Below are 27,960 nucleotides of genomic sequence, written 5' to 3' on the forward strand. Positions count from 1 at the left end.
CAACGGCCATACCTTGAACTTCAAGAGCTCCAGTACAGAGCGATGTGTTACTGTAGGTGGCATGTGCGCGTGTCGCAGTTATCATAATTATGCTTCCTTCACAGGATTTTGCAAGCATCTAACCATAAACCTCTGCAATGCCTACCCAGGTCCGCCAAACGCCATTTCATCATGACTCAACTCCTTCTAAATTTCCAAAACAGCCCATGTCTCGTCATCCACCGTAGTATAGACAGCTCCTATGCCCAGCAACTCATCCCCAGCCTTGAATATCTCAGTCGCTGGAATTCCCATTGTCTGAGCAATCATATGAACATGCAGGCCCTCATTATTCTGAGGCGAGTTCTTCATAAACTCCCACACCTTCCTCGCAGTCACTGACAGATTTGCATTTTTAACCTTCGACGATATAGACTCGGTTCCAGCACTGTAATGATTCTGCTCTACAAACAGTCCGCCACCCTCACTCTTAACAGCTCCGTTCGTACCAGTCGGCGACTCTGGAGGGCCGCGCACGAAGTATAGATGAACGGCCGTGGCTTCTAGGAGGTGGTAGCCGACTTCGTTAAAGTCTTTAACAGGGCGAATCATATGTGCTCCGACGTGTCGCTTGTTATTGAATGCCTTCAGACGACCCCAGACGCGAAGGTATTCGCCTTCTCTAGGGAGGTCTTTGGCAGCATCCGGATCTGCGTCGCTGTCTACCCATTGCTTGACCTCGATTAAGGCTGTGCCATCGTCGAGTTTGAAGGTTGTGTTGGTGGCTTGCGAGGAGACTTGGTTGATTTGACCGATGAAGGTGAGCTGGATAGATCAGCGCCTTCCGTCGACGAATAAAAGTATAAGAACATACCTGGGTAACTGGAGAGCCATCAATGGTGAATTCGGCGTCAGGGTGTGGTTGATTGCTGTTCCACCATTAGTATGAGGCAAAGCTTTTCTTGAGAGGGCTTTCTCACGCATCAATGATCTGCTTGATTGTGACTGGTCTCAGGGAATCCTTCCCATATGTCTTCGCATATTAGCGAGTTACACCAACTGCAGAGGTCTGCAGCGTACCTTGTTGCCTCCTGGACTATCCTGACTTCCTTGTTGTGATCCTCCCATAAATCCCCCTCCATCTGCCCCGCCTTGCGCTCCGTATGAGGTTGTTTGGTATCCACCGCCATATCCGTAGTTTGCTATTGACTATTAGTACTTGCAGCAAGATTGAAGAGACTCAAAGCATACCCATGCTTGCGGATGCAGGTGTTGGACTGTGATAATATGAGGGGTGTTTACTTGAGTTGCAGGAGAAACGCGTCGAAGACGTCGCGAACGCGTTAAGTGGCACTAAGCAATCACCTGACTACATCACACCTCGACATTGGATTATTTTTATATTGCAGTACTAAGAGTTGAAATGGGATGTGCTTCTACCAAGTTCCAGTCTTCTTGTCTTTGTATACTTTCTACAACTGGCCTTCGTACGATACCTGCTTGCTAATCTCTACCAGAACATGCCTTACAGGAAAAGGTACTTACGTACGCCCTCACCATGAGAGGGGCACCTGAGAAGGGCACTTTCCGAGAATGATAAAGCTCGTAACCGTCAACAAATTCCAATCGCTATCAAATGTCCGTTTATCCCAGTACTTTCATTACACCTCTAGCGATTCCCAAGACCCAGCCTTTACCTGCAACGTATTGAGCTCCAGGGCTACATTACATGACCAGCATTTGTCAGAATGACTTCAGATATTCAAACACCAAAATGTCTTTCTACGACAGCGACTCCCAAAGGCCCAGCGGAGCGACAACTCGCAATCGACACTGTCAATTGGAGTAGAACCGAAGATGCCCTCTTGACATATTTCTCAGAGCGGAAATCATTTCTTTAGTCATATATCCGCTGATCGCGGCAACAGTTGACCAAGATCTAATAAGACTTGAGGAACTAATAGCCTAGGGTTTGAATGAAAAGGGTGTAGGATAATTCGGAGCCTGTGGGTTCTAGTTTCGAGAGCTGCTAGCTGGCAAAAACGGTAATCTCGCTATTAATATCCAGGATTGTGTTACCAGCCAAGGTGGCGACTCAGAAGTTGACAGCAATGGAAACGACATCGATGGGTGGCATCGCCTACGACAAGACATTTGACCAAGACTTCACGGTGTTTTAGACTGCGTCTTGAGGCGAGAGAATGTATTTAGCAAGCGGGCTTGTAGTCTCCGTAAAGTTCCCAATCTAAATGAACCTCATGTTCCTTTGCCTTCTTGTTCTGCATTGACATGGACTGGCTGACCCTTGACAGATCTCTTGCAATGTCCGCTTTGCCTTCAGACTGGCAGACCTTGTTCATTACCTCTAGATCAAAGGAAGTTTAAATCGATCAAAAAATAATACAAATATACGACCCTCAAGTGATGTCAGTCTGTCAGGGGCTTCGCAAAACGTACTCGCCAAGCGTTGTTGGTTTGACTATGTGCAGGTGACGGGAATAAAAGGGAAAGATGAAAGCAACGTATGATATAACTTCTCTCATTCGATTTTGGGAAATGTTGGCTGTCTGCACCCTGCTTTACCGGCTGAAGACCTGGATGAATTCCCAAGGTCCGTGGCTTTTATCCCGAGCCTTCCATCTTGTGGTACTGCGCACAGTAGCCATGTTGCATTTGTTTTGAATTGATCTCAACCCGACTTGAAACTCGATCGTGACTCTCAACAGATATTTCTGGGAGGGCTATTGTCGTCCAATTCGGCTGAGCGTCAAGTACCAGCCATATTCCATGCTTTTTTTTTTTTGAACCGAATCCCTGTAATTCTCTTTCAATCTGGTTAAAGATGCGTCCTCATCTATTTTTCTGTTGGAACTTGAAAAGTTCGGAGGAAGACAATGCCTGCCAATGCCTGCCAACACACTCCAAGTGGTTTCGGCATGACCTCCCAATGTTCGTCTCCTTCTCAATCAGTTCTGCTATAAGAAGGAGCTCCTCTCTCCAAATTGTACTTTTTTCTGAAAACTGCCCATCCCCTCCTACAATAGTTCCAGCGACAATCAGACTCGGTATAGCTACCACCATGGCTTTCAAGAACCTCCTTCGAATGGTCACTGCCCTGATCGCCATTCAGATCGCTGGCTGCTACGTTGTCCCTGCCTCGTCCGCTCCTGAAGTTCCGTCGCTTCTTTCGCCAGGTGAGGAAGCTATCCCAACCTTCCTATTGAGTCCCGCATACAAGGTATCTGGCTAACTTCTTGTCGTTCATAGCACGTAAGTGTTGTCGTGAAGTATCGGAATGCCCTCGGTCAGCGGGCTACCCATACATGCGTTGCTGCAGGCGAGCGTCTAGCACAGCTTGTAGCGACGGAAGCCCGTTCAATACATTGGGGGAGTGTGTTCAATCCAAGACAGATTTCAAATGCTAGGAAGGGAGAAGTAATGCCGTAAAATGTAGCCTGAGGAAGGACTGGGGAAACCAATAGCAAAGGGAGGGCGGTTGCTACTTTGTCTCGAGAACTTGCGGCGTCCTAGCTAGATCAAGCCCTGAGAAAATCGGAACACAATCAAGGTGCTCCATTTTACTAAGCACCATACGATTCGCTTTCACCAGATTTACTTTCCATACTGTAGTCATGGATGTCACTTTGAGTTGCCATAGTACATCATCTCCAAAGTAAGACAAGCTTATTTTCTGCCGTCCGATAGTGGTGCTGATCTCAGACTAAAAATCTGCACTGGGCCGAGGTCAAAGTTCTCCCAGAAATTCAAACGTATGCTCTATGTACCATTTGTCTACATTCAGGGGTTCCTTCGCGCTTGCTTACCACTTCTAGCGAAAACATTGTTCTAATTCATCTTCTAAAGACTCGTTGTGGAGCAGCACAAAGTAGCTTAGGGAACAATCGCCGAGAGCACCTGTATCAGTGATACAACTCGTTGAACATCAACCCCATGCCCAAGAACATCAAGCTTTCCCAGTACCGTGAGGCGCTGCCTCGGCATTCCACTAGGGAAAGCTTCTCCAGAAAATGGTTCGTTCTCACTGGTCGGCCTTCGACAGAAGGTGCAGCCACCATCTCAGCTCCGTGTCAAATTCCATCACGCCGTCACCAGCGGGAAGCGATAGCCTTTATTTAAGCATTCGGATCTGCGTGGTTGCAGTAGCTAGCTAGGTCCAGAATGGAATGTGGTCATGATAGGTGCTGTCTTCTGCCGACGTTTAGGAACCTTCCTTCCTAGTCACCTATGAGGAACAAGCCTACCACCGCCTCTGACGACTTCGTCGCTTCCATCGTGGTGATCTGCTTTCCTAGGCATGCCCCTATCTGGATTTGGACGCGGGGTTAGAGCAGTGGTAGATGTTGATGTTATCGTCTGCTTTTAGCAAACAGATATAAAAGCTTGGAAATTCTCTCATAATGTGATATGCATTGACGCTTCCAACAACATTATCACTACTATGCATTTCTTCCAAGTCGCTCTTCTAGGTGCTTTTGTTGCACAGGCTGCAGCTGTCCCATTCTCATCGAGCAATCTTGTCCATGAACGTCGGGACACTGTTCCCAATTCATGGATTAAGAGAAGTAGGGTGGACGCCAATGTTGAGCTTCCCGTACGAATCGGAATGACCCAAAGTAACCTTGACAAGGGGCATGACCTGTTGATGGACGTGTAAGTTATTCTCACCTAAGCTACCCTTTGTAGATGCATATTTTGACTTTGCTCGCCAGTTCTCATCCTGGTTCCAAGAAGTATGGTCAACATTACTCTGCGGAAGAGGTTGCCGATATCTTCGCGCCATCACAGGATACTGTGGACGCCGTTCGTGGCTGGCTTGTCTCAGCCGGCATTGCCTCTGAGAAGATATCTCAGTCGATCAACAAGCAGTGGGTGCAGTTTGATGCCTCGGTGTTTGAACTTGAGTCCTTGTTGATTACAGAGTATCATGAGTACGAGCACTCGGATACCGGCAAGACCACCGTGGCTTGCGACAAGTATACGACCACTGCTTTTTCAAATGATCAGTACTAACAAGATGCCAGGTACCATGTTCCGTCTCACATCCAGGAACATGTTGACTACATCACTCCTGGTACCAAGCTCTTCAGCTCTCATCGTCGACCCGATCCGAACACGGATATTGAGAAACGTACCTTTGGAGTCACTAGCGGGAAAGGAAACAGTGGTATCCTTCCTCCCCTCCTTAAGGAGCTAGGAATGAGTATCGAAGCTTTACTTGCCATCCCCGCGTTGCAAGCCTGTGGCACGGCAATAACACCTGCCTGCATTCAAACACTTTACAATGTCACCAAGCCCACTAAGGCTGCTTCTGGAAATCAACTGGGAATCTTTGAAGATCTTGGAGATGTTTATAGTCAGACTGATTTGAACCTTTTCTTCTTGAATCTTGCCCCGTAAGTTGGACTATCAGGCAATGTGGAATTCACCTGACATACCACAGCAACATTCCACAAGGAACTCATCCCACACTCAAAGCAATTGATGGAGCTGTTGCTCCTGTCAATGTTCAGTCTGCTGGTCCCGAGTCGGATTTGTGAGTCTCGCTTCATCTGATGTCTCAACTCTGCACCACAACGCATGATACACGCTATCGGCGACTATCACAATTCATTTACTAACCTTACACTCCCACAGGGACTTTCAAGTTGCTTATCCTCTCATCTATCCTCAAAATACAGTTCTTTTCCAGACAGACGACCCAGTTTATGAGGCCAACTACACATTCAGCGGATTTCTCAACAACTTCCTGGACGCTATTGACGGGTCATACTGTTCTTACGTCGACCCTCTAGATCCACCGTATCCAGATCCATCGAATGCACCAGGAGCCTACAAGGGCAAATTGCAATGTGGTGTTTACAAGCCTGTAAGTACCACAGTTGCCCTTTTGTTATGCACCCGCTGACTTGTGGCAAGACCAATGTCATCTCGATATCATATGGCGGAGGCGAAGCAGATCTTCCTCCTGCGTACCAGAAGCGGCAATGCAACGAGTTCATGAAGCTTGGCTTGCAAGGCGTGTCTGTTGTTCTTGCATCTGGAGACAGTGGTGTTGCAGGATCTGCGGGAGAGGGAGGAAATGCCGATGGATGTCTTGGCACAGGCCAGATCTTTGCTCCAGATTTTCCAGCAACGTGGGATTACCTTTCAATCCCTTCTCTTACTTCCATGCTGACTGGTGTTGGTAGTTGCCCATATATCACCACCGTTGGTGGAACTACACTTCCCCCCAGAGGTAACGTGAAATCCGATGACGAGACCGCTGTAACCAGATTCGGTAGTGGTGGGGGCTTCTCGAATATCTACCCAAGACCCTCTTATCAGCAAGCAGCCGTGTCAGCGTATTTGACTAACACTCCTCCGCCCTACAAATCCTACTCTGGCGTCAACAACATGAACATCGGAGCTGGTGGTGGAGTCTACAACAAGGGCGGTCGAGGATACCCCGATGTTAGTGCTGTTGGAGACAATATCGTTATCTTCAACAAAGGTGCTCCAACTCTGATTGGGGGTACCTCTGCCTCAGCTCCTATCTTTGCCTCAATCCTCAACCGCATCAACGAAGAGAGAATTGCTGCTGGAAAGTCCACTATCGGCTTCGTCAACCCCACTCTTGTAAGCTTAATGTTTAACATATGATTATTGTGTACTAACTGGATCTAGTACGCTCACCCAGAGGTGCTTCATGATATTACTACTGGAAACAATCCCGGATGTAATACAAATGGCTTTACGGCAGCTAAAGGATGGGACCCAGTCACCGGACTAGGCACTCCTAATTATCCAGCTATGCTGAAGCTTTTTATGAGTCTCTAAGCGTTTGTTAACAAGTAGTTTAGTAATCACTTGATATTAGGAGATCTTGTGATAACAATTCAAATATATTAGCATTGTAAAATCGAACGAGGCGGCTGTTGTAAATAATCTAATGAAACAAATTGTAACTTTTTGTCTTAGAACGGTATTAGATACTTGTAATAGAATACAAAACATTCTATCAATAAAGATATTACTTCTCAATTATTTTAATCGGTTATTAGAATACCCTCCCTTAAGCAACAGAGCCGCTTGAAAAGAGAAAAAAACAGTGGTTCAATCAAACTCTCTTACTTCGCTACTCTTAGGAATCGAGAGAACTTACTCTTATGAGTACTGTTAGCACCACTACACCGTTGGTCTTTCTATCCTTTCTCTCTGTGTAATTTATTTCTATTTTTTTTATTTTCTTACTGTTTGTTTTGATTACTTGCTGTACTCTGACTGCGAATTGCCGCGCTTTGCAAACTTTTCACTTGGACCGATGTCACTGCTCACGTTCCAATAGTTGATCTTCTTTGAAGATGCAACCATTTCGCTGTCGAGAATAGGTATCCAATCAATTGCTCGATTTTATAAGACAAAGATGCCAGCAATCAGCTGTATCAAAGTCAAGTTCACGTAGCTCCTGATCAATGTTAGTTTTATGCTGATTGAGTTAAGGTTCTAGTGATGAAGATAAGAGAGTTTGTTTGAATCTGAAAGTGTACAAAATGTGCTTTTTCACATCATATTATAGCTACCTAAACTAGGATTGTGCCGAGCCAAGCCTCGGGAAGCGAGTAAATAAACAAAAGATCAAAAAGTGCTTTATTAGGTTCCTCGGTAGTATCAGCCAAGATCTGGGATATGAACTCACCAATTGGATGTCTTTTGATTAATCTATTCTCCTCAAAGTATATTATTTTAATGGCACCATCCGAATTTCTTCATCCAGATCAGCTCCTCGGATGCGACGCCGCGAAGTAGATCTCCTGAGAGCCGACTTGTATTTATCAGGTTGATGTTCAAAGATGTTCTCCTATATATGCCAAGGTGAATTTCACATTGATCACAAATGAATGAGATTTCAAGCTAGTGCCGAAAACCTGACAGTGCTTTACCTTACCTAGGTAGGTATCAATGATCTGGGAGAGAAGCGTTCACGTGACCATGCTGCTTAATCGCCTTAGCGTCTGGCAATCGCGACTTTCCTCCCCGCCATCCTCGCTACAACCAACACAGTTCTCCAACAACCACCAATAAAGCTATCACAAAGTCGACCGGAAGTTCAGTCTTCTGTGGCAAATCTGGTGAGCCATGACTACCACGCCCCTGAAAGCTGACGATGATATCGACGAACTTGAAGCTCTAGCCTCTGAAGAGAAAGAGTACCTGAAAGTGTGACCCCCACCATCTCTTTGATCTACACCTACTGACACAGATCCGTTCGACAGGATGCAGAAATTGATAGAATCTTGAAAGCTTTCCGTCTAGATGCGTATGTATTGCCTTTGCTTGGGCGCCTGCCACCTTGCTAACCAGTTCACAGCTATGCAGTTCTTGACCTCCAACCCGGTGTGCCCGAATCCGACATCAAGAAATGCTACCGTGTTAAATCCCTTCTGATCCATCCGGATAAGACCAAAAACCCGCAAGCACCCGATGCCTTCGACCGACTGAAGAAAGCCCAGACAGAGCTCATGGACGAGAAGCACCGCGAGCGCCTCGATGAAGCCATCGCAGATGCCCGCATGCTCCTGATCCGCGAGAACAAGTGGACTGTGGATAGTCCTGAACTGAAGACGGACGCATTTGCTAGGGATTGGAGGGAGAAGACTAAGATGGTGCTGATTGATAATGAGCACAGAAGACGAAGGCAGGTGAAGGCTCAGATGCAAGAGGAGGGAAGAGAGCAAAAGAAGGCCGATGAGGAGCTGGAGGCTAGGAAGAGGAAGAGAGAACATGAACAAGACTGGGAGAGTACAAGGGATCAGCGGATTGGAAGTTGGCGCGATTTTCAAAAGGGTGGTGAGAAGAAGAAAAAGAAGAAGGCAAAGCCATTGGGCTAGATGGATCTTACTACGGAGTTCTTAGAGGTCAGTGGCGTTTGCGGCTTATTTTATATGGTTTACTGGAAGTGCTCAGTCTGCGTTGCTCCTCAAGCTACTTTACTTCACATAGGTCACTCTCACAATGATGACATTTGTATCCGAGACACACTTCCAAAAAAGAGTGTCATGTCAAAAATGTGCTAAGTCATATCGTGTACTCAGAATTACTTGATTGAGAAACTGACCAAAGACTTCAAACATCCAACAACAGAATATTATAGCGTATTCCGCATTCATTTCGCCGTCTTCGATTGCCCCGAAATCAAACACAACCAACCTCAAGAGCATGACATTCAAACCATCTCAGATCAAATCCCTCCCATAGCAGCATCGCCATCATCTGCCTTCTTCTTTGCCTCGTCACTCAGCCTCTGAATTTTTTGCTTTGCAGCCTCTATTCTCTCATCACTTGCGACAAGGTCATCGATCGTCTTCTGTCGCTCCTTCGTCGTTCCCGTCGGAATGAGAGCATCTAAATTGATAGCGACCTGGTATCTCTCGAGGAGTCTCTTCAAATCCAGAACTTTCTTCAACTCCTCTCGCCATTCAGTGGCAAGCTTGTCCGCGAGTTCCTGAGCTGCGGTTGCTCGCTCGGCGTCCATGATTTCCAGTTTCTCAATTCTTGCTGCAGCGGCCTCGTCATTCTTCTGCTTCTTCTCTTGCTGCTCCTGGTAGAATTGGGCTCTTTCTTCATCAAGCTTATTACGTATCTCGTCGATTTCTGTCCATTCTCTAGCATTGCTGTCAAGGACCTCCTTCAATCTAGCTCGCTCAGTGTCTAGTTCCTCCCTGTCCGCTTGCAGTTTCTCGGACGCTTCCAAAAGCTGAGCTGTGTGGACGTGCGGCTCGGTTATCAAGGCAGTCTCAAGAAATGCGTTTCTCTTCTTCAGCTGGTCATGAATCCCGTCCATAACCGTGACACGGTGCCTCGCTTGCTCGACTTCTGATTGAGACGCCCTGAACTGGTTTCGGAGCACCTTGAGCTCTTCCAACTCGGCTCTATGTTTCTTTTCCCACTCGCTAATTCGCTCCGGCCAGACGGGCTTCACGACCGCCACGACGGTAGGCTCGTTCTCCATTTTACGAGTGACTTTCGTGCCAGGGTGCTCGCTATGAGCGGGAATGACGAAGATGGTCTTAAGTGGATCACCTCGGAGTCGATAGTACCTGGTGGTTATATCAATGGCCGTGATGCCCCTCGACATCTCTTTCCCTCCTCGCTGCTCCCAGATTGCTTCGCCTGCAAGGCCGTGCTTCTTGTAATTGGCTGCAACACGCCCATCTATTTCCTCCCGGTACTCAAACTCACTGTTGAGGTACTCCCAGACGCTGTCCCCAGCGTTGACGAGCACGAAGCGATCTTGCGGATAAACTATCTCTCTTGGCTTTCTGCCATCTGGGCCAAGCGCACTGAGTGCTTGGTGAGGAACTACAGACTCTGTGGCAAGACAGTCCAAAGCGTTGGCGTACAGTCGTTCGAGATCGTGGATTCGCTGCACAAGTCGTGTCACATAAAGGATGAGCTGTCCGAGAAGCGTACTTTCGGCTTTGGCACGCTGCTCTTTCTGTTCGACCTTGGGTAAGATGCCCAACAAGCCACCGACAGCAGAGTACTCATGATCGATCATCTCTAGGACCTCGTTTGCGTGGGCGATCAATGCTTGATGAGTAGCGTACGGCTGTCCGTACGTCGTATTGTCCACAGAATCCTCGACATGATGTAGCGGGCATACATCTTGGATGATGACCGTATTCGCAGGTGGTGAAATATTACCATACTGATCTTTGTGCTCTGGCATCGGCTGCCATCCCGATGTAATGACATTCGCCAGACTGGTGAGCTGTTTCTGATGCGCTGCCATCAGAGCAGGATTCTTGGGTCCAGCATACGGCTCTCTGAGATTATTCAGAAAGTCGAAAGTTAATCCGTCAGAGAAAGGATGCGCGCCCATGATTCCCGAATTCTCGTTGTCGATCAAGCCGCCCTGTTCAGCCATGGTGATGCTCTTGATGAGTATAACCAGCGACTGCGCATGTTGCTTGAGCTCCAACAGCGTTGGGATCTTGCTCGTCGTGGAGAGATAGCTGCAGTTGACATAGGGGACGATATCTTTCACTTTTTCGCTCTCAGGCTTCTGGATGAAGATCGATTTGTATGCTTGAGCGAAGCGAGTGGGTGGGATGTAAGAGCGTTGCTTTTCTGGGTGCTTCTTCTTCTCTTCCGAGACTGGATTCATACGGACGAAATCATCATAGTCTTTCAAGTCGGAGTCGAAATCGTCAAAAGCTACATGTCTTGGATTCGGTGGTCCGTTATTGCCGGTTGGTAGGAAGTCCATAGTCTCAGACATTGTCTTGAGGTTTTGCGGGAGTATCGGTAGGGGGTCTCTCGCTTGATTCGAGGTGACGTGGGTATTCAGAGACAATGTCCTTCAGCAACCGTTGCAGGATTGTGATGAGCTTAATTTCGAGAGGTCAACAATGGGTTTGAGGTAGAACAAGTGGGTTCTCGCACAACTTGCTACAAAGAGATTCCGCATTGAGATATTTGACACGTGACAGCCACGTCTGGAATGTCAACACTCAGCGATGAATGCAGCAAATTGCCAAGACTGGCATGGAAACTCAATGATAGGCAACAAAGGAACGCAGAATAACATTCGAATTACGTCTAATCCTGCAAGCGCCAAACTCGAATCTGCTTGCCGGTACAGTGCGACATCTTCACTTCCGCTTCCGCTCCTTCAACTTCACCATCAGCGGTTTCTTGTCCCATAGCAGCCACATCTTCTGATCTAGCCACCGTTCCGACTCGGTACAGAGTTCGATATCGAAATTCCAGAGTACCCTTGTGGCGATGCTGCGGATTTCTGCGTATGCGAGATTCTGTTTGTTGATTTGGTCAGTATTGACTTCAATCTGGTGTTTCGCTTCTAGGGAAGCGAGCGAGTGTAATTTGAATCTTCTTACCATGCCGATACAGTTTCGTGGACCAACAGAGAAAGGTTGCAGTGCAGCCATATTATCATCAGCATACCGCTTGTCACCGAGGAAGCGCTCGGGGTGGAACTCTAGTGGGTCCTTGAAGTTGCGTGAAGAGTGGTACGTGGCCAGGTGAGAGGTTGCAACGGATTTCTGGGTTCTTCTCGTCAGTGGTCTCGAAGGAAGAAATCTTTTTAGGAGCTACCAACATTTCCTGGCACAAAAACACCGTCAATCGTTGCACCTTCAGGTGGCGTCACGCGATTGAGCTCCATTGGTACAGGTGGGTATACTCGGAACGTCTCTTCAACACAAGCGTGTAAGTATTGCAGCTGAGCTTCTTTCATGAACGTCATTTCCGATGTATCCTTGAAAGCGGCGTCGACCTCATCTCTGACTTTCTGCATCCAGTCTGGGTTTTTGAGAAGGAGGTGAATCAATCCTGAGAGCAGAGTGGCGCTCGTTTCGCTGCCGGCGAGGATGAAGAGACTTGCATTGCTGAGAAGATCGTTGTCTGTCATGATACCGTCCCTATGCTTGAGGAAATGGCTACAACTCTCATGTTACCCACAGTCCTATCATGAGCAACCACCTAACAAGAAGAGAAGAAAGAGAAAGCACACACCTAGTGAAATCCTTTCTATCCGTCTCCAATACCAACCGCCTTGACATCTTATCTTCTGAGTCCTTCGTTAACTTCCTCGTCGCTCTCGCAACACTTGGCATCCTAAGCGCTCCTTGCAACGCTAACTTGAGTAGCGGATACCCCATTGCAATACGCATGTACACCGCGGTCTTCAAATTCTGGAACACAGCAGTCATCCAGAGACTGTTCTGGGCTGTTTCAAGACAGTGGAAAGACTCGGCGAAGGCGAGGTCGCCGATTATGTCAAAGGTGGTGAAGTTTAGCCAACGGACTAGGTCGACTTTGCCTTTGATGGAAGGGTCTGCGATTTGGGCTTTCAGGCGAGAGATAAGTAGGTTGCAGTAGGAGTGCACGGTGGACTCCTGTTCGCGGACGGCGGAGTGGGAGAAAGCGTAGGTCATGACGCGGCGGTGTTTTTTGTGAGTTGGGTTGTCGAGGTCTATGGGATGCATTTTAGTATGACGGAGGGAGAAAAGAGAAATTGACGGGATATACGTACAAACGATACTTTTCATCTCTTGGTTGACAGCATCAGTGTATTGCTCCTGATCTTTGCTTAATGGATATCCATCTCTGCCTTTGGTGGAGTAGATGTCTATTTTCTATCCATTGGCTTCAGTCACTCTCAAAGTCTAATACCTGTAACTTACCAGTAAAGGATTGAGCCGTATTGAACGACAGTCTATTTGGAGCAACTCTCACAACCTTCCCATACCGACCATGCAATTCGGTGAATCTGGCGGCCGAGTCTCCGAGGTACATGTACCAGTATCTTGGAAAGTCGAAGGCGCTGTCAAATATGGGACCGGGGAACTTGGCGAGGGGGTGCAGTGTGAGGTTGTATAGAGCTAGGAGAAGAGAATAGGTGATGCACTGATCTGGTTAGCTTATGTTTGGTATGTGAGAATGGAGGACAGGACAGGTAACCTACTGCTAAGGGTAAGCTGAGGAGGATGAGAGGGATGTCTATGGTTCCCGCCATGATGATGGAATGTGGTGTTGACATTTTATTGTCACTGACTTGTTTGTGCAAGGTCGCATTTGACCGTGTAGTAAAAGCTTAGAGAAGCGGGATTGAGAAGGGACTGAGCTGAAGACTCAACTATTTATGGCTCCTGTAAGCAGCCGTCGCCACAAGTAATGAATCAGGCTACAGCAGGTCCGAGTCTTCAATCGCCAGTTCAAGCGGTATCAGATGCTTGTTCTCGAGCTGACTGTAACTGCGTATCCATCGACTTTCTGGGATGTTCACTCATAGAGTGTCGCATTCTCAGTCCTATTAGCATAGAGCTATTACTCGCTGTCAACACTTGGCAAGACCAAGACACGCTACCAAGCGAAGCTGAGCCTGACATGACATGACTTCAACTTGAATCTCACTTTGCCTTATATCCGGGGAGAGGCAGTATCCGGTATCTAGACAGATGTTGTCTGGCTTTCCTTCTTGTTTTCGTCAATCACTTAAAAAAAATCGGAAGAATCTAAATAACGTCTTCTTTAATTGTAGCTCATCAACAAGAACATCCAAAAACACAATAACGTGTGATGACTTTCTCATAGTGAAGGTAGGCAAATATAAGAGCGGCTCCTCAGGCCGTATTGGGCAATGACTGCGGTTCTATTCTCTTAGGGTGGTAAGATGCAGTGAGAGTGGAACGACCGACCCCATGCAACTTGGCTCGTGAGCACTAAGCCATCTTTGTTCCTCTAGGAGATGTAAACAGCAACTCAGGGGAAGAGTTGTTGCATTTATGAGAAAATGCAAGTCTTCTGAAAAATAATTGCGCTCTAACACAAATTCTCTAAGAGTGACAGAAATCAAGTCACAAGTACAGATGGTTAGGTCCTCGCCGTATGGAAGATGCAAACATTTACAATCTACCAAATCATTGTGCTTACCCAAGTCATCAAAACCCATCTTCTCTCCTCTTCAAAACCCCCAGGGTACAGATTTCAGACCGAAATCCCTTATCCCTTCCATCAACACTCAACTCTTCTCCTTCAAAATTCCCACAATCCCCTCGTCCCTCCGTCGACACAACTCCCCAAACTCCTCGCCCTTAACCGCCTCCCCGGTCTGCCTCACCCACTTCTCCCTCAACTCCTCGCCAAGCAACGGCGTCTCCTCCGCACACCAACCCATCATCGGCCTCAAAATATGCTTACTGAAATGCTCCGCTCCACCCCCATTCCCCTCCGCATCACCACTCCCACCGCCCAAATGAAAGAGCGTGCTCGGTCCCATCACACCCCATCTCAATCCCGGACCATACTCCATCGCCGTCTCGATATCACTCACCGTCGCCACATCGCTCTCCACTAAATGCAGGATCTCGCGGAACAGAGCAGCCTGCAGCCTGTTGGCGATGTGGCCTGGTATCTCGCGCTTGAGATGAATTGGTTTCTTGCCGAGGGAGCTGTAGAAGGCCATGGCTGTGGCGATAGTCTCAGGTGATGTTTGGGGAGAGCCGACAACTTCGACGAGGGGGATGAGATGTGGTGGGTTGAAGGGGTGGCCCACTGCTAGGCGGGAGGGGTGTTGGAGCGCGGGGAAGAGGGAGGAACATGTTAGGCCCGATGTGCTGGTTAGGATTGGGATGTTTGGGGGGAGGAGAGCGTCTATTTGGGTCAGGAGGGTAGATTTGATGGAGAGATTTTCGGGGCCGTTCTCTTGGACGAAGTCGGCGTTGAGGAGGGCGGTGGGTAAGGAGGTTGTGAATGTTATTGTTGAGGAGGAGCACGTGATGGTGGGTTTGTTGCTGGTGGTTTCAAGGGAGGCGAAGACTTTGGAGGCTTCGGCTTCGATGGAACGGAGTGTTTTCTCGGCTAGGGGGTTGGGGTCGTAGACTGTGGTTTGGAGGCCGTGGTAGGCGAACAGAGCTGCCCAAGATGCGCCTATTGATCCACAGCCTATGACGGCAACAATCTTGATTTTGGATCGGTCAGACATTACTGAGAGTTGTGATCGGTAGAAACGGAAAAGCGATCAGGGTAGAGCGTCTTGGTCTCTGTCTTGGTGTTCTAGCCGATCTCCAAGCTATCGATGCTCACTGTGTCTGAGTGATGTGACACAGGTGCTCGAGAGGCTCGTTAGTGGGGTAACGGCGGGGAAGCGTCTGCACAATGCCATCATCTTACTATGTGACAGCGGAGTGTTTTAAGCTCAGCAACCATACCTCATGATATCTCCAAGCAGCTCGCAAAGACTAAATTGAACGACAAGCGATTCAGACAGGTCAATAGGTACAGCTGGGCAGGCCAGTGTCACTACCTACCCCAGGTAAGTTACCTAGGTACCTAGGTAGGTGACAAAGGTCGGAGGTATCACGTGACGACCCATAAACTCCAATGGGTTGCATTATCTGTGAAAGAAATCATTCAGAACAGTGAGGGAGAAAATCGATATGAGGTCATTGCTTCTATCAATTATTGAAACAGTACCTTGAACACACGATCTGGCAGTTTGGCGGGACGTTGTACTGAGCCGAATTACGCGTACCTAGAAATCTCGCTCTTTCATAATACGGAAATCGATGGCAAACGACAAATTTCAGAAGACTTAGCTATCGTCAAGATTCTCACTCGAGAGCTCGATGCAGTCCCGACCGAGACATCAGTCCTTGTCTCGACCCAGGGCAACTTCTGGTATCGTGGTATTGCAAAGTCATAATATATTAAGGAGTGTCTTGACCGTCAAACTCTGCTCTTCCAAGCTTTCGTGAGGATGTCTCGCCGAATATGAGCCACAGAATTACGACAAAAGTTGCAAAGTTGCAAAAGAGAGATGCAAAATGCAATGAAATGAAATGCATTATGTAAAACGGAAGGAAAGGCCGATCAGTACGTGAAAAGCCGTTTTCTATCAAACGGTACCTGGCCCAGTAGCGCTTGCCCTAGGGGCGCGCCGTTGGTTAGGGGATTATTATTGCAACTGGAATGCAACGGCGTCTCCGTTTAAACCAACCTCACTTCACTTCACTTCACTTCACTTCACTTCACTTCACTTCACTTCATCTTTCTCCGAAAGCCAAATATATTGCGCCTCCACAAACAAGCGTTTTGAGCGTGTCGAACCTTTCTCCGTGTGTCGGTTTGCGCATGCTGTTGAAGGCGCAGATGGGGTCTTGAAGTCTAGACCCTCTCTGTTCCGCGTCTGAGCAGCTTAATTTCCCCCGTTGCAGCTCCGTCACATGAAACTCGGTGGTGTGGCTTGCATCTGCTGCATTCAGCTCAGCTCTCCATGGGGCTGCAGCGGATCCGCATGCACTGCTCTGGGGCCATGGCCATGGCCATGGCCATTCAGCACCCCCTGGAGGCTGGCTATGAGTACTCGTATGCGACGAGCCTCTCGCGTATCTGATCTTTTTGTGCCGAGACTACTACAGTACAGTACTGTCTTGATAGCCTGGGGTTTGCTTTGGTTTGTGCCAGGATGGATGGACACCTGGATTCTTTGTCTGGGTGCTGCAGCTGGCGGGGTGGGATGATGCCCATCCATCCATGTCCGGCTGTCCTAACCATGAGTCGCAGCATGAAAAGACAGAGGAGATCTGTGATTTAAGTTACAGACCTCGACGATAGCGTCGTCGCTTGCTCAGCTGGTACGGTCTTTGCTTCATCAAAACAGTATGTTTATTGAGTCTAGATGTGTCGGTTCCTGCCGAGGACCGTGCTGCGCTCGATAGAATCGGGCGGCAGAGGTCAGACAAGATAATTTGCTGTTACTCTATTGTACTGTATTGTACTGTATTGTACTGTACTCGTCCCACTGCATGTACATGTACTGCTGGACTGAGTGGACTGACCATGCACGATACAGCGCAGTGCAGACGGGACTGAACAGTGCACCAAAAGCTCGCTCCAATCGTTCTTATTGCTTGATGGGTGGGTGGGTGTGTGCTTCTGAAGTCCATCTATCTGAGTTTTTAAAAGGGACGGGCATCCTCGCCTGTCAAACTTCACTTCACTTCCGCTTTTCATCTCTTTCCTCCCCCGTCGGCAGTACCTCCGTAGTGTCATTCTATTGACGAGGATCCCTCCTCCTTGAGCCGACATAACATAACTCGTCACTGCACGTCTCCCACCGCCAGACAATAGAAGATCATACCAGACAGACCACAACTTCGCATTAACCATCCCTCTCAAGCGCCTCGACTTGTCCCAGTTCCTGTCTCCAAGTCGGCTGTTGCTTGCGACTCGGCACTCAAAGTCTTGATCTGACCAGCCATCGCCCTTTACCCTTCGACCAGGGGACGTGCAGGTGGTTTGGTTAGTGACGTCGAAGCCAGGGTTTAGCGATCAATTTCCTGCTTGCGCGCCCCCCAGCGTCGCATCGCATTATTATTTACAGCCAGACAGGGACAGGTTAGCAGGCACGGACCAAGACCCTTTTTTGCTTTTACTCGAGAGATAGATAGACCAGCCCAGCCTGCCTCCACGAGCCGTTCACTTTCGACGACGTCTCTCTCTCTCTCTCTCTCCTCACTCTTTTCGAAGTTGTTGACCGACAACATTCTTCTCCTTTCCTCCCGCTCACCTCTTGCGAAGGCATCGCTCATCCATCATGTCTGACCCTGTCGACGAGAATAAGCCCAATGTCTCCTTATCAGGCTTGATTGCGACCCTAGCTCCGACAGCTTTGATCGCTGCAGTCTATTTCCTGGTCTTTCTCATATTGCGAAAATCCCAGCGCAGATTCTATGCTCCAAGAACTTACCTCGGCACATTGCGTGAACAGTACGTTGATTGTCGCGTGTCATCTCTGTTTACTCGTACTGACTGCACCCAACAGGGAACGCTCAGCACCTCTCCCATCAGGGTGGTTCAATTGGATTGGTCCTTTCTGGAAGATCCCCGATACCTACGCTCTTCAGCACCAATCCCTCGATGCCTACCTCTTCCTTAGATTTCTGCGCATGACTGTGGTCATTATGTTCGTCGGTTCTTGTATCACAATGCCAGTGTATGTACCCTCTTGGTCACAACGTGACTCGACGAAAGCAGCAGAATCGAGTATTGACGTGACACTAGCTTGTTCCCAATCAACATCACTGGAGGAAATGGTGGCGGTCAATTGGACATGCTTTCGATGAGCAATGTCAACAAGAATGCTAAGAACGGCAAATACAAGTTCTTCGCCCATTGCTTCTGTGGATGGCTCTTCTTCGGATTCGTACTCTTCTTGGTCATCCGCGAAAGCATCTTCTACATCAATCTTCGCCAGGCCTTCCTTCTTTCGCCAGTCTACGGCAATCGAATTTCTTCCCGGACCGTTCTCTTCACGTCCGTCCCCAAGCCATACCTCGACGTAGCGAAGCTTCGCAAGGTCTTTGGCGATTCGGTCAAGAATATTTGGATTACTGGAGACACCACTTTAGTCGATGAGTTGGTTGAAGAGCGTGATAAGGTCGCATACAAGTTGGAGGCTGCTGAGGTCAAGCTGATCAAGTTGGCAAATGCTGAGCGATTGAAGGCTGCCAAGAAAGGAGCAAATGTTGAGCAACCACCTATTGGAGACGGAGATGCTGAATCTGGTTCCCTGGCTGCTCGATGGATCCCCACCAAGAAGAGACCAACACACAAGTTGGGCAAGTTTGGTCTATTTGGACAAAAGGTTGACAGTATCAACTGGTGCCGCTCTCGATTGGAAGCTCTCATCCCTGAGGTCGAAGCAGCACAAGCTGCATACCGTGCTGGAGAAACCGAGAAGGTTGGAGGTGTATTCATTGAGTTTGTTCATCAGTCTGATGCTCAAGCTGCTTTCCAAACCCTGTCTCACCACCAGGCTCTTCACAGTATGCTTTTCCTTCCATAATAATTCTCATCCTACTGACTCATCTTAGTGTCCCCAAGATACATCGGCGTCAATCCCAATGAAGTTTTCTGGAAGTCTTTGAAGATTTCTTGGTCGGCACGTCTTCTCCGCAGAATCGCCGTTATGGGTTTCATTACAGCTTTGATTGTCTTCTGGGCCATCCCGGTTGCTTTTGTCGGTTTGGTTTCCAACATTCAGTACCTTACCAACTACTCTTGGCTTAAGTGGCTGAACAAGATTCCGGATACTATCATGGGTGTTGTCAGTGGTCTTCTGCCATCAGTTGCCCTTGCAATTCTGATGTCTTTGGTGCCAATCATCATGAGACGTAAGTGCCACCAGTCCATGACAAAATCTGTTATTAACATATCCTAGTCTGTGCCAAGCAAGCTGGTGAACCGACAGCAGCGCGCGTAGAACTGTTCACGCAAAACGCTTACTTCGTATTCCAAGTTGTCCAAGTCTTCTTGGTTATGACTGTTTCTTCGGCAGCTTCTACAGTGCTCAAGACTCTCATCGAGAACCCTACCGGCATCACTAGTTTGCTCGCCAACAATCTTCCAAAGGCCTCCAACTTCTACATGTCTTATTTCATCCTTCAAGGTCTGACTGTCGCTGCTGGAGTGTTGTCGCAGGTCGTTGGATTTGTCATCTTCACTCTAATGTACAAGTTCCTCGCTAGTACACCAAGAAAGATGTACAACAAGTGGGCCGGACTCAGCGCAATTTCGTGGGGAAGCACTCTTCCAGTCTTCACCAACATTGCTGTTATTGGTGAGTAATCCTTTTCGCTCTTCTCTGTCCAGACTAACGTAGTTTCAGGTATTACATACTCATGCATTGCGCCACTTGTCCTTGGTTTCGCTACCATCGGAATGTCGCTCTTTTATCTCGCCTTCAGATACAACGTCCTCTTCGTGACTGATTCCCAAATCGACACGAAAGGTCTTATATATCCTCGAGCCCTTCAACAGCTTCTTACCGGAGTTTACCTTTCGGAGATTTGTCTCATTGGTCTGTTTGCCATCAACACCACAGTTGGTCCATTGATCCTAATGATCGTCTTCCTCGTCTTCACTGTTCTCGTCCACTTCTCCATGAATGCTGCTCTCGGTCCCCTTCTTTACAACTTACCCAAGTCTTTGGAGGCTGAGGAAGAGTCCTTCCGAGGATCACTCGAGGCAGCATCCCACGAGTCTGTCATCAAGGAGAAGAATGGTAGTGGTGAAACTACCTCCACTGCCGCACCACACAAGAAGCCAAACTTCGTCACCAAGTTTCTCAAGCCCCACATTTACTCCGACTACGCCACTCTCCGCCGTCTCGTACCTCACGGTCTACTTGATGCCGATAACTTGTACGAGGAACATACTGCTCAGAACGCATACTTCCCGCCATCAGTAAACTCTCCTACTCCACTCCTCTGGATCCCAAGAGACGATGTCGGAATCTCCAGACAGGAAGTTTCGCACACCTCGAGGGTCATCCCTATTACCGATGAGGGATGTACTTTGAACGAGAAGAACAAATTGGTTTGGGATACTGAAGGCGCTCGACCACCTCTCTGGACACCAAAGGTCTACTACTGATCGACTCAGTTCGACTTTTCTAATCACACGTACCTACTGCAACAATCAACGGATGGAATATACCCAAAAGGAATGGAATGCGGAATGAATGAGTTTTAGTTCACGGCCGAAATAGAACGGGGAACGCATACTTTTTGCCTTTCTTGATTTCTCGACTTCTTTGAATGTTATTTGGTTTTAATTGGAGGATGGAATAATGGAATTGCAGCTTTCTGATTCGTTGCGATATGTAAGATGGAATCTTGGCGTATGGCTGGGATCAATGGGTCCAAGGTTGAGAGAGGGAGGGAGGGAAGTAAGGAATGAGGTACGGTTGCTTGTTGCGAGCGTGCGAAGATAGATACCCGAATCGTCAGTGTAGATCCCGAGAAATGAAAACGACATCAAAATGACCTCTTTCACATCATGAGCTTCTGAAATAAGTTGTCGAATAATAAGCTACAAGCGTATAAACACATGAGCAGGTTATGTATTTCATCTGTTATCTTACTTCGTTTCGTACATATCAGGAGCGCAGCGCTATCTCTAATCTGCAACAGTAACCTCGTGCACTTTGCCTCCTGATTATAGACCTGACTAGCACTCACTCGCTTCTCTGACCAGATAATGCCGTCAGAATGGCTTAATCGCGTCATGGTAGTATACTGGCTCATGGTTTCCGACAAGCTTTTGAGCCGTACTATTGTTCCTTCTGAGAACTAGACACGTTGCTGCCGATGCCCTCGTTGCCAGCTGTCATTTCAATTGTATCTTTCTTTCTACCACTGGTCCTTCTGTGGAACTTTCCATTGAGATCGAAAAAGGTGTCTGGTATTATGAATGGTATGTTTTGAAAGTAAGATTTCTTACACGAAACAAAAGGCTAATGTCTGGGAAAGAAGTCATGCTGAGGAGCATACTTCTGTGCTATGTAGGTATATTTGATTTACAGACGTGGCAGTTTGTGTTGGTGCGTAACTTTCATACCTGGTGGCTGACTCGTTGTAGTCAAAGCATGACGTTTGTGCTATGAAATGTTAATTGGTATTGTCAAGTGAATGGAGAAGAAAGGCCGAGGTGGTGGCGGCAAAGCGCGAGTCGTAGGTGATTAAGAAGTTCCTACATATATGTACTCCATTTGTGCGCCTGGGATACGCACCGTGGACACATTATACGAGCCGAACAGGTATCGGTCTGCCATGACGACGTGTGTCTGCTGGGAAGTGGGGGTATGATACTTTTTTGTTTCCGCTCCCGCATTCATGCTTCAAGAGAGATCGATGCTAATAGCCGCTACACTCTACTGCCACTGGTGTGCTGAACAGCGAATCTGGTGTCTACTGGTAGCAGCTGACAATTAAGATGGAGAGTGGCTGATTGTTGTCTTCTTTGGCTTTGTCATCAATACTAATGGTCCGATCCACTAATACCAGTACAAACATTTCAGAATACACAGTCTTATCGTAACCAGATCGTTCGCCTGAGGTACTCCAAGGCTTGTAACTCCAAGGGTGTGTTGTCAAACGTAATAATTTTGGTTTCAAGCCGACGCTTTGGAACCAGATATTAAGGAGCCTGTATGCGATTCGTTGTATTAATATTCATTGGTACTTGCCATGGACTGTCTATTGACGATGACTTCATGTATTTAAGATACAAAGAGTGATTGTCAGATCTGAGCCATGTCCGTTCGTGTTCCTTGTCTTCGGTATTGGCCACGGGGACTTTTCCTGGACAAAATTCTGACTAGAAAAAGGCTCTGGACTCGTGTTCAGGCTTTTAATATAATGGCGCCTGAAAATAGAACAATCCTGGAAGTCAGATTATGAAGGATATGTCTGGAACAAGTCCCATGGAGCGATGGATAGGTCTCTAAGTATTAGTGCACGATGCAAGTGGATCGTTCTGGCTTCCCAAGACCCGCTCTGCTTTCTAAAGAACAATTGACACGATGGAAAGAACTTTGAACCGCTCGCTCCTAAATCCTTCAATTTCTCACTGCCATCTTATTGCCAGCCGCTGCTTCACTTTAGCTACTCTGTAGTGCCCGCAATCTAAAACAGGCCGATGTGCATCTACTGTCCAAGTGGTGAGCTCATACATCATGGAATTGACATATGGGCTACACACTAGTACATACAGTTGGTTCAGTAATTGCTATACAAAGTTTGATAAGGGGCTGTAATCGTGGAAGACACCACAGTGGGAACGAGTGATATTAAGCGAGAGTAAACAACTCCACTTTCTGGATATTCACACTGGCCTGGTTTCCCGAAGATGCTGCTTAGAATGGTCTCGTTCGCTGAAATACTTGTAGATGAATACATACAGAGACCAATTACAATGCCTTTGACAAACTGTGACAGAAGCCTCTGGGCTCATTCAAATCTCCTATCGCGATGGAGAACATTCACTGCCGTCAACATATAAAGCATCGCTGGTCTACCTTTTGGTACAAGACAAGTGGGATAGCTAATTCACGCACCAAGTCAGAGGGTCGCTGTAGTATGTTCTATAGTTTGCCTTTGTCGATAACAAGCTCACTGTCAAAATTTGCAGCCTAAATGTATCCACAGAGATCAGATATTCGCGGAGCCGGTGAGAGTGCGGGAGGACGAATGATTATGCTGCGAGCGAAGACGCATGGTAATGACCGTAATCATCTATGATAATGGTCAAACACATATACTTACTTCAATTGAGGGCATTGAAATAAAATAAATCATTATATTTGTGTGCTATTGGACAATGATTCAGCACTCACAGCGCTGCCAGCGATAGTGAGAGCGCATGGAGCGCCTGAAGTACTGTCGGTGCTGCCGCGTCATGGACCACATTACTTTGCCAGTCGAGCTTCAATGATGAACTTTCCGTCTTCATCTCATCCCCCAGGTCTTGCTGACATGGCTTCGATGGTTCGCATTCTCAGAATGGAGCTTTCGAGGTACGACTGAGCACTGAGAATCGATCTGAATTTCGAAGTTCAAGAGACCTAATTTGTAAACAAGATACAGTCAGATGGCCCTCCTGGTATGCAAGTAGGGAGGCTACAAGACAAAGTGATTGAAGGCTCTGAAGTTTGATCTCACTAACAAAAATGGCTACGACTTACTCAGAAAGCAGACTGGGTGTTTGTCGAAACCTAATAAAAGTTTTCTGATACTTCCATTGTGGAGTATAATACAGAATATACACATATACTCCTACCCATCTCACCCCATTCATTCGTCACGGTGGTTTAGAGCCCTTCCCATCACTACTCGAGCCCCCAAATCCAAGAATCCCTCCCACCAATCCGCCAGGTTTCGGCACTGGACACTCCCTCTTCTGCTTCCTCAAGCCCACATCCTCAATATCGTCACTGCTCTCGTCCGCCGCAGAAACTCCCTTCACAGCACTGGTTCCCTCATTCTCATCGACTGGGCACTTCCGCCTCCTCCGTTTCTTGCCTGTCTGTGGTGTTCCATCATCTGCGTACGCGACTCTCGGTGCCGGACATGGAAGCGCATGCGGCAGAACAACGACAAAGAAGCTCGCAAAGAGGGTGGTTGCGAATAGGGATGATGTGAAGCGGCTTCGAGGATGCATGTGTGGTGGCATCGTGGGATGCTGCGAGCCTTCCGGGCTCAATTGAATGAGGGAAATGGTGCTGGAAGCTGCATCAGTATACATGGCAAAGACCAATTGATCGTAAAATATGTCAACATACCTATTGCTGCACTGGTGGAGGGTAGGAAGACATGGAATAGTGGTGGTTTGGAGTCGAGTTGTTGCATGATAATTTAGATGGAGCTTGAATTCTAATTAGGTTTAGCTCGGGTGAACGCGATCCCGCGGTTGGACTCCATCAAAAGTTCAAGGCTGGGGATCCACGAAATACAGCTCCTCAAGCAAGCACACGACCATCTCACCACAACCTGACATTGTACCTTCAGTTGTGGTGCACACTTTCTGGCGAGTTCGTACAATAAAAACGCTTCTTACGATACCACCCAAATACTACCATCGCCTTCTGCCCCAATTTGACGCCACACCTCCATGCGCCGGCTGCTTTCTAAGCTCTAAATCAAGATATACAACCCTGGGAAGCTGCTAGGAGCATTTGGAAACTAGAAGAGAAGGCTGCAACTGTGCAGGCTTCTGTCTAGAGGAATAGCAAGATGAGTGACCTAGACAAGTATTTCAATCTGCCTGCCTCAAGAACATCGCCTAATATATTTCAGAGCAATTGCGCAGCTGCGAGCTTGTCGACCGATTCCGGAAGCCCAAGTCCGAGAGCTATGCCACAAAGCTAGGGAGTTGTTAATTGAGGAGGGAAATGTGGTGACCGTGACTGCGCCAGTAACGGTATGCGATCTCAGGATAGGAGACAGGAACAAGACTGATGGACATTCCAGATATGCGGCGATATCCATGGGCAGTTTCACGACTTGATGGAGCTATTCCGGGTTGGCGGTGATGTACCAGATACAAACTACCTGTTCATGGGTATGTGTTATATGAAATGAGGGTCGTGTACAGCTACTGATTTACCTAGGTGATTTCGTCGACCGAGGCTTCTATTCCCTCGAATCCTTTCTCCTCCTCCTATGTCTCAAAGTACGATACCCAGACCGAATGACCTTAATCCGAGGCAATCACGAGTCCAGACAAATCACAACAGTATACGGCTTCTACGATGAATGTCTGCGGAAATATGGAAGTGCGAATGTATGGCGATATTGCTGCGAAGTCTTCGACTATCTTGCGCTTGGAGCCATTGTTCTCGGAGCTGCCAGTTCTCTTGAACCTTCTAAGCACAAGGTATCTGGCCCTAAATCGAACAGTCTCACCTCGACCCAGGAATACATCGACCCGGATACCGAAATCGAAGTATTAAACTCAGAGGGAGGAATCATAAGCAGCATACCACGGCAGAAAGGAGGAAAGTCGCCAGCAAAGACTGGTCCACCTGGTTCGGGTGCCTCAGGCTTCAGCAGAGGATCTCCAGGAAATCCGAGCGGAGCAGTATTGTGCGTTCATGGAGGATTGTCGCCACTAATCGATTCAATCGACAAGATCCGATTATTGGACAGGAAGCAAGAAGTGCCACACGAAGGAGCTATGTGCGATCTTCTTTGGTCAGATCCGGACGAGATAGACGGATGGGGATTATCCCCACGGGGAGCAGGCTTTCTGTTTGGAGCCGACATCGTGAAAGTCTTCAACCATGCCAATGATTTGTCTTTGATTGCAAGAGCACATCAACTTGTCATGGAGGGCTTCAAGGAGATGTTCGATAATACCATCGTTACCGTTTGGTCTGCGCCAAATTACTGCTACAGATGTGGTAATGTAGCCGCCATCCTCGAATTGGGCGAAGATGGAAGTGGTGATGGCATGATCGCAAGAAGCAATGGAGAAGTCAATCGGAGTGATGGTGGCGTTATGAAGGAAAAGGAGAGAGTACTCTTGAGCGGCCCCGCGAGGAGATATAGGGTATTCCAAGCAGCTCCTCAAGACTCTCGAGGTATGCCAGCAAAGAAGCCTGTCGCAGACTATTTCCTTTAGCAAATGTTCACGGTATTGGGGTTCTCAGGAAATGGATAGCTCATGGCTGCACGCAAAAGACGAGGGACGCAAGGCGTTTGGGAGTTGGTAGAACTTGCATGTATTATCTGATGAGAAATGAAATGAAAGGCTCGTCCAGTCTTGGCCGGGAAGTAAGAATGCATTGAGGCACCTGTAACATTTTCTGGGCTGCATTTGTTTTGTCAGCTGAAAGACCAAAATTCTACACGTCTCGCTTAGCATGTCAACACAGTCACTATTAGGTTTCAGCAAAAATCTGTTTAGCTGCCGTTGATGGATCATCGTTAATTGTCTAGATTGAACATCCCGACGCTATTTTTCCATGCGACCGCCGTAATCTTATCCAACGGCACCTCCTTAACTCCCGCTACTACTCTGGCAACTCTTTCTATTGTACATGGTTCATTCCTCCCTTTGACCATCTGTCCTTCGACGAATTTCCCATGCCTCTTGGACGGTGGCAGTGGACTTGCATCTACAAGATACCTCATCGCTGGACTCTTAGGGCTAATCTCACACCATGGCGCATCTGTCTCTAATTGTAGATGCGTCAACGGAATATACTTCACCATATCTAGTAATTCTTCAGACTGGAAGCTGACACCATTGACACTGATATGGAACCCTAATCCGACGAGCCTTAGCATCTCGTGTTTAGTTCCCGCGAACGAGTGGACAAGACCTGGCGTCCTCAATCTGGGCAAGTATGGCGAGATGATAGATATGAAATCATCGCATGCAGCACGCACATGGAGAAATAGCGGCAATTGAAACTCGACAGCAAGCTCTAGCTGATCTCGAAAGGCGCGCTGCTGAGACTCCTTATCCGCTCGGTGTAGGTTATCGTAATCCAATCCGATCTCTCCGAATGCGACGAATGCCCGTTCGTTCGTCGCGATGAACTCCCTGCCAAGTTGCTTGAGCTTGGTCACCTGGTCTCCTCCTTGGTAAAGCTCAGAAGCGTGGTATGGATGTACGCCCAGTGTCATGTAGCACGTCTCAGGGTATTTCTTACAGACCTCGAGGTTCTCGTGAGCGCCTTTGATTGTCATGGTCGTCAAGAGGATCTTTGAACAACCAATATCTTGAGCACGGTTGAGGACTGCGCTAAAGTCTGGCTCGTGGTATTTTCTGCCCCTGTAGATTCCTTGGAACTCATCGGCTGTGTAAGTCACAGCAACCTAGACCTAGGTCAATAACTTCTTTGTATCGTAAATCCCTGTCTATTGATGGAGGGGTGGCTCACATCTGCGTACTGAATTTCCTTCTTACCACTTTCGGTCACTATCGCCGGAGCCATGATATCTTTTGGACAAGCCGGATTTGATTAGGTGAATGCTGATAAGAACCAACGAGCTGTATATATCGTTGAATGCGAATAAAAAGAACGCAGATCTAGTTTCTGCCACTTCTACTAGGATTTCGAATAGATCAGAAAGGGAAGCCAACCTCGGATTTGGTAAGAATTGA

General features: G+C 47.7%; 11 protein-coding genes across 11 annotated transcripts; 5 read left to right on the forward strand and 6 right to left on the reverse strand.

Moving 5' to 3' along the window:
* Nucleotides 1-186: 186 nt before the first annotated feature.
* RFA2 (replication factor A protein 2) lies at nt 187-1,234 on the reverse strand (the record flags this gene model as incomplete). Its single annotated transcript, XM_058504837.1, has 5 exons — nt 187-804; nt 854-908; nt 960-1,012; nt 1,060-1,181; nt 1,231-1,234. The coding sequence occupies 5 exons, from the start codon at nt 1,232-1,234 to the stop codon at nt 187-189; spliced, it is 852 nt and encodes a 283-aa protein (XP_058359393.1).
* Nucleotides 1,235-1,396: 162 nt separating this feature from the next.
* Nucleotides 1,397-3,615, forward strand: ONS95_011236 (uncharacterized protein). The gene is made up of 3 exons (XM_058504838.1): nt 1,397-2,210; nt 2,292-3,173; nt 3,247-3,615. The coding sequence occupies exons 2-3, from the start codon at nt 2,822-2,824 to the stop codon at nt 3,402-3,404; spliced, it is 510 nt and encodes a 169-aa protein (XP_058359394.1). The 5' UTR covers nt 1,397-2,210; nt 2,292-2,821; the 3' UTR covers nt 3,405-3,615.
* Nucleotides 3,616-3,725: 110 nt separating this feature from the next.
* On the forward strand, nt 3,726-6,943 carry SED1 (Tripeptidyl-peptidase sed1). The gene is made up of 8 exons (XM_058504839.1): nt 3,726-4,650; nt 4,710-4,973; nt 5,022-5,393; nt 5,441-5,533; nt 5,635-5,866; nt 5,917-6,134; nt 6,189-6,615; nt 6,664-6,943. The coding sequence occupies exons 1-8, from the start codon at nt 4,439-4,441 to the stop codon at nt 6,814-6,816; spliced, it is 1,971 nt and encodes a 656-aa protein (XP_058359395.1). The 5' UTR covers nt 3,726-4,438; the 3' UTR covers nt 6,817-6,943.
* Nucleotides 6,944-8,115: 1,172 nt separating this feature from the next.
* Nucleotides 8,116-8,867, forward strand: ONS95_011238 (uncharacterized protein; the record flags this gene model as incomplete). The annotated part of the gene is made up of 3 exons (XM_058504840.1): nt 8,116-8,196; nt 8,253-8,296; nt 8,348-8,867. 3 exons carry the CDS (start codon nt 8,116-8,118, stop codon nt 8,865-8,867), a joined length of 645 nt encoding a protein of 214 aa, XP_058359396.1.
* A 350-nt stretch (nt 8,868-9,217) lies between these two features.
* Nucleotides 9,218-11,260, reverse strand: ONS95_011239 (uncharacterized protein; the record flags this gene model as incomplete). Its single annotated transcript, XM_058504841.1, has 1 exon — nt 9,218-11,260. One exon carries the CDS (start codon nt 11,258-11,260, stop codon nt 9,218-9,220), a length of 2,043 nt encoding a protein of 680 aa, XP_058359397.1.
* Nucleotides 11,261-11,633: 373 nt separating this feature from the next.
* ONS95_011240 (uncharacterized protein) lies at nt 11,634-13,519 on the reverse strand (the record flags this gene model as incomplete). The annotated part of the gene is made up of 7 exons (XM_058504842.1): nt 11,634-11,795; nt 11,880-12,044; nt 12,101-12,440; nt 12,517-12,976; nt 13,037-13,132; nt 13,188-13,410; nt 13,469-13,519. The coding sequence occupies 7 exons, from the start codon at nt 13,517-13,519 to the stop codon at nt 11,634-11,636; spliced, it is 1,497 nt and encodes a 498-aa protein (XP_058359398.1).
* A 1,005-nt stretch (nt 13,520-14,524) lies between these two features.
* Nucleotides 14,525-15,487, reverse strand: ONS95_011241 (uncharacterized protein; the record flags this gene model as incomplete). The annotated part of the gene is made up of 1 exon (XM_058504843.1): nt 14,525-15,487. One exon carries the CDS (start codon nt 15,485-15,487, stop codon nt 14,525-14,527), a length of 963 nt encoding a protein of 320 aa, XP_058359399.1.
* A 1,838-nt stretch (nt 15,488-17,325) lies between these two features.
* ONS95_011242 (uncharacterized protein) lies at nt 17,326-21,333 on the forward strand. The gene is made up of 6 exons (XM_058504844.1): nt 17,326-18,273; nt 18,329-18,499; nt 18,568-19,331; nt 19,380-19,679; nt 19,727-20,125; nt 20,174-21,333. Exons 1-6 carry the CDS (start codon nt 18,101-18,103, stop codon nt 20,938-20,940), a joined length of 2,574 nt encoding a protein of 857 aa, XP_058359400.1. The 5' UTR covers nt 17,326-18,100; the 3' UTR covers nt 20,941-21,333.
* A 2,814-nt stretch (nt 21,334-24,147) lies between these two features.
* Nucleotides 24,148-24,519, reverse strand: ONS95_011243 (uncharacterized protein; the record flags this gene model as incomplete). The annotated part of the gene is made up of 1 exon (XM_058504845.1): nt 24,148-24,519. One exon carries the CDS (start codon nt 24,517-24,519, stop codon nt 24,148-24,150), a length of 372 nt encoding a protein of 123 aa, XP_058359401.1.
* Nucleotides 24,520-24,803: 284 nt separating this feature from the next.
* ONS95_011244 (uncharacterized protein) lies at nt 24,804-26,780 on the forward strand. The gene is made up of 4 exons (XM_058504846.1): nt 24,804-25,096; nt 25,143-25,266; nt 25,317-25,407; nt 25,457-26,780. The coding sequence occupies exons 1-4, from the start codon at nt 25,080-25,082 to the stop codon at nt 26,467-26,469; spliced, it is 1,245 nt and encodes a 414-aa protein (XP_058359402.1). The 5' UTR covers nt 24,804-25,079; the 3' UTR covers nt 26,470-26,780.
* On the reverse strand, nt 26,775-27,934 carry ONS95_011245 (uncharacterized protein; the record flags this gene model as incomplete). Its single annotated transcript, XM_058504847.1, has 2 exons — nt 27,737-27,934; nt 26,775-27,671 (listed from the first exon to the last, which is right to left on the reverse strand). Exons 1-2 carry the CDS (start codon nt 27,788-27,790, stop codon nt 26,775-26,777), a joined length of 951 nt encoding a protein of 316 aa, XP_058359403.1. The 5' UTR covers nt 27,791-27,934.
* Nucleotides 27,935-27,960: the final 26 nt, after the last annotated feature.

This window comes from Cadophora gregata, assembly GCF_030347475.1.
Source record: "Cadophora gregata isolate MNR1 chromosome Unknown scaffold_5, whole genome shotgun sequence".
In the NCBI taxonomy this organism is placed as follows: domain Eukaryota; kingdom Fungi; phylum Ascomycota; class Leotiomycetes; order Helotiales; family Ploettnerulaceae; genus Cadophora; species Cadophora gregata.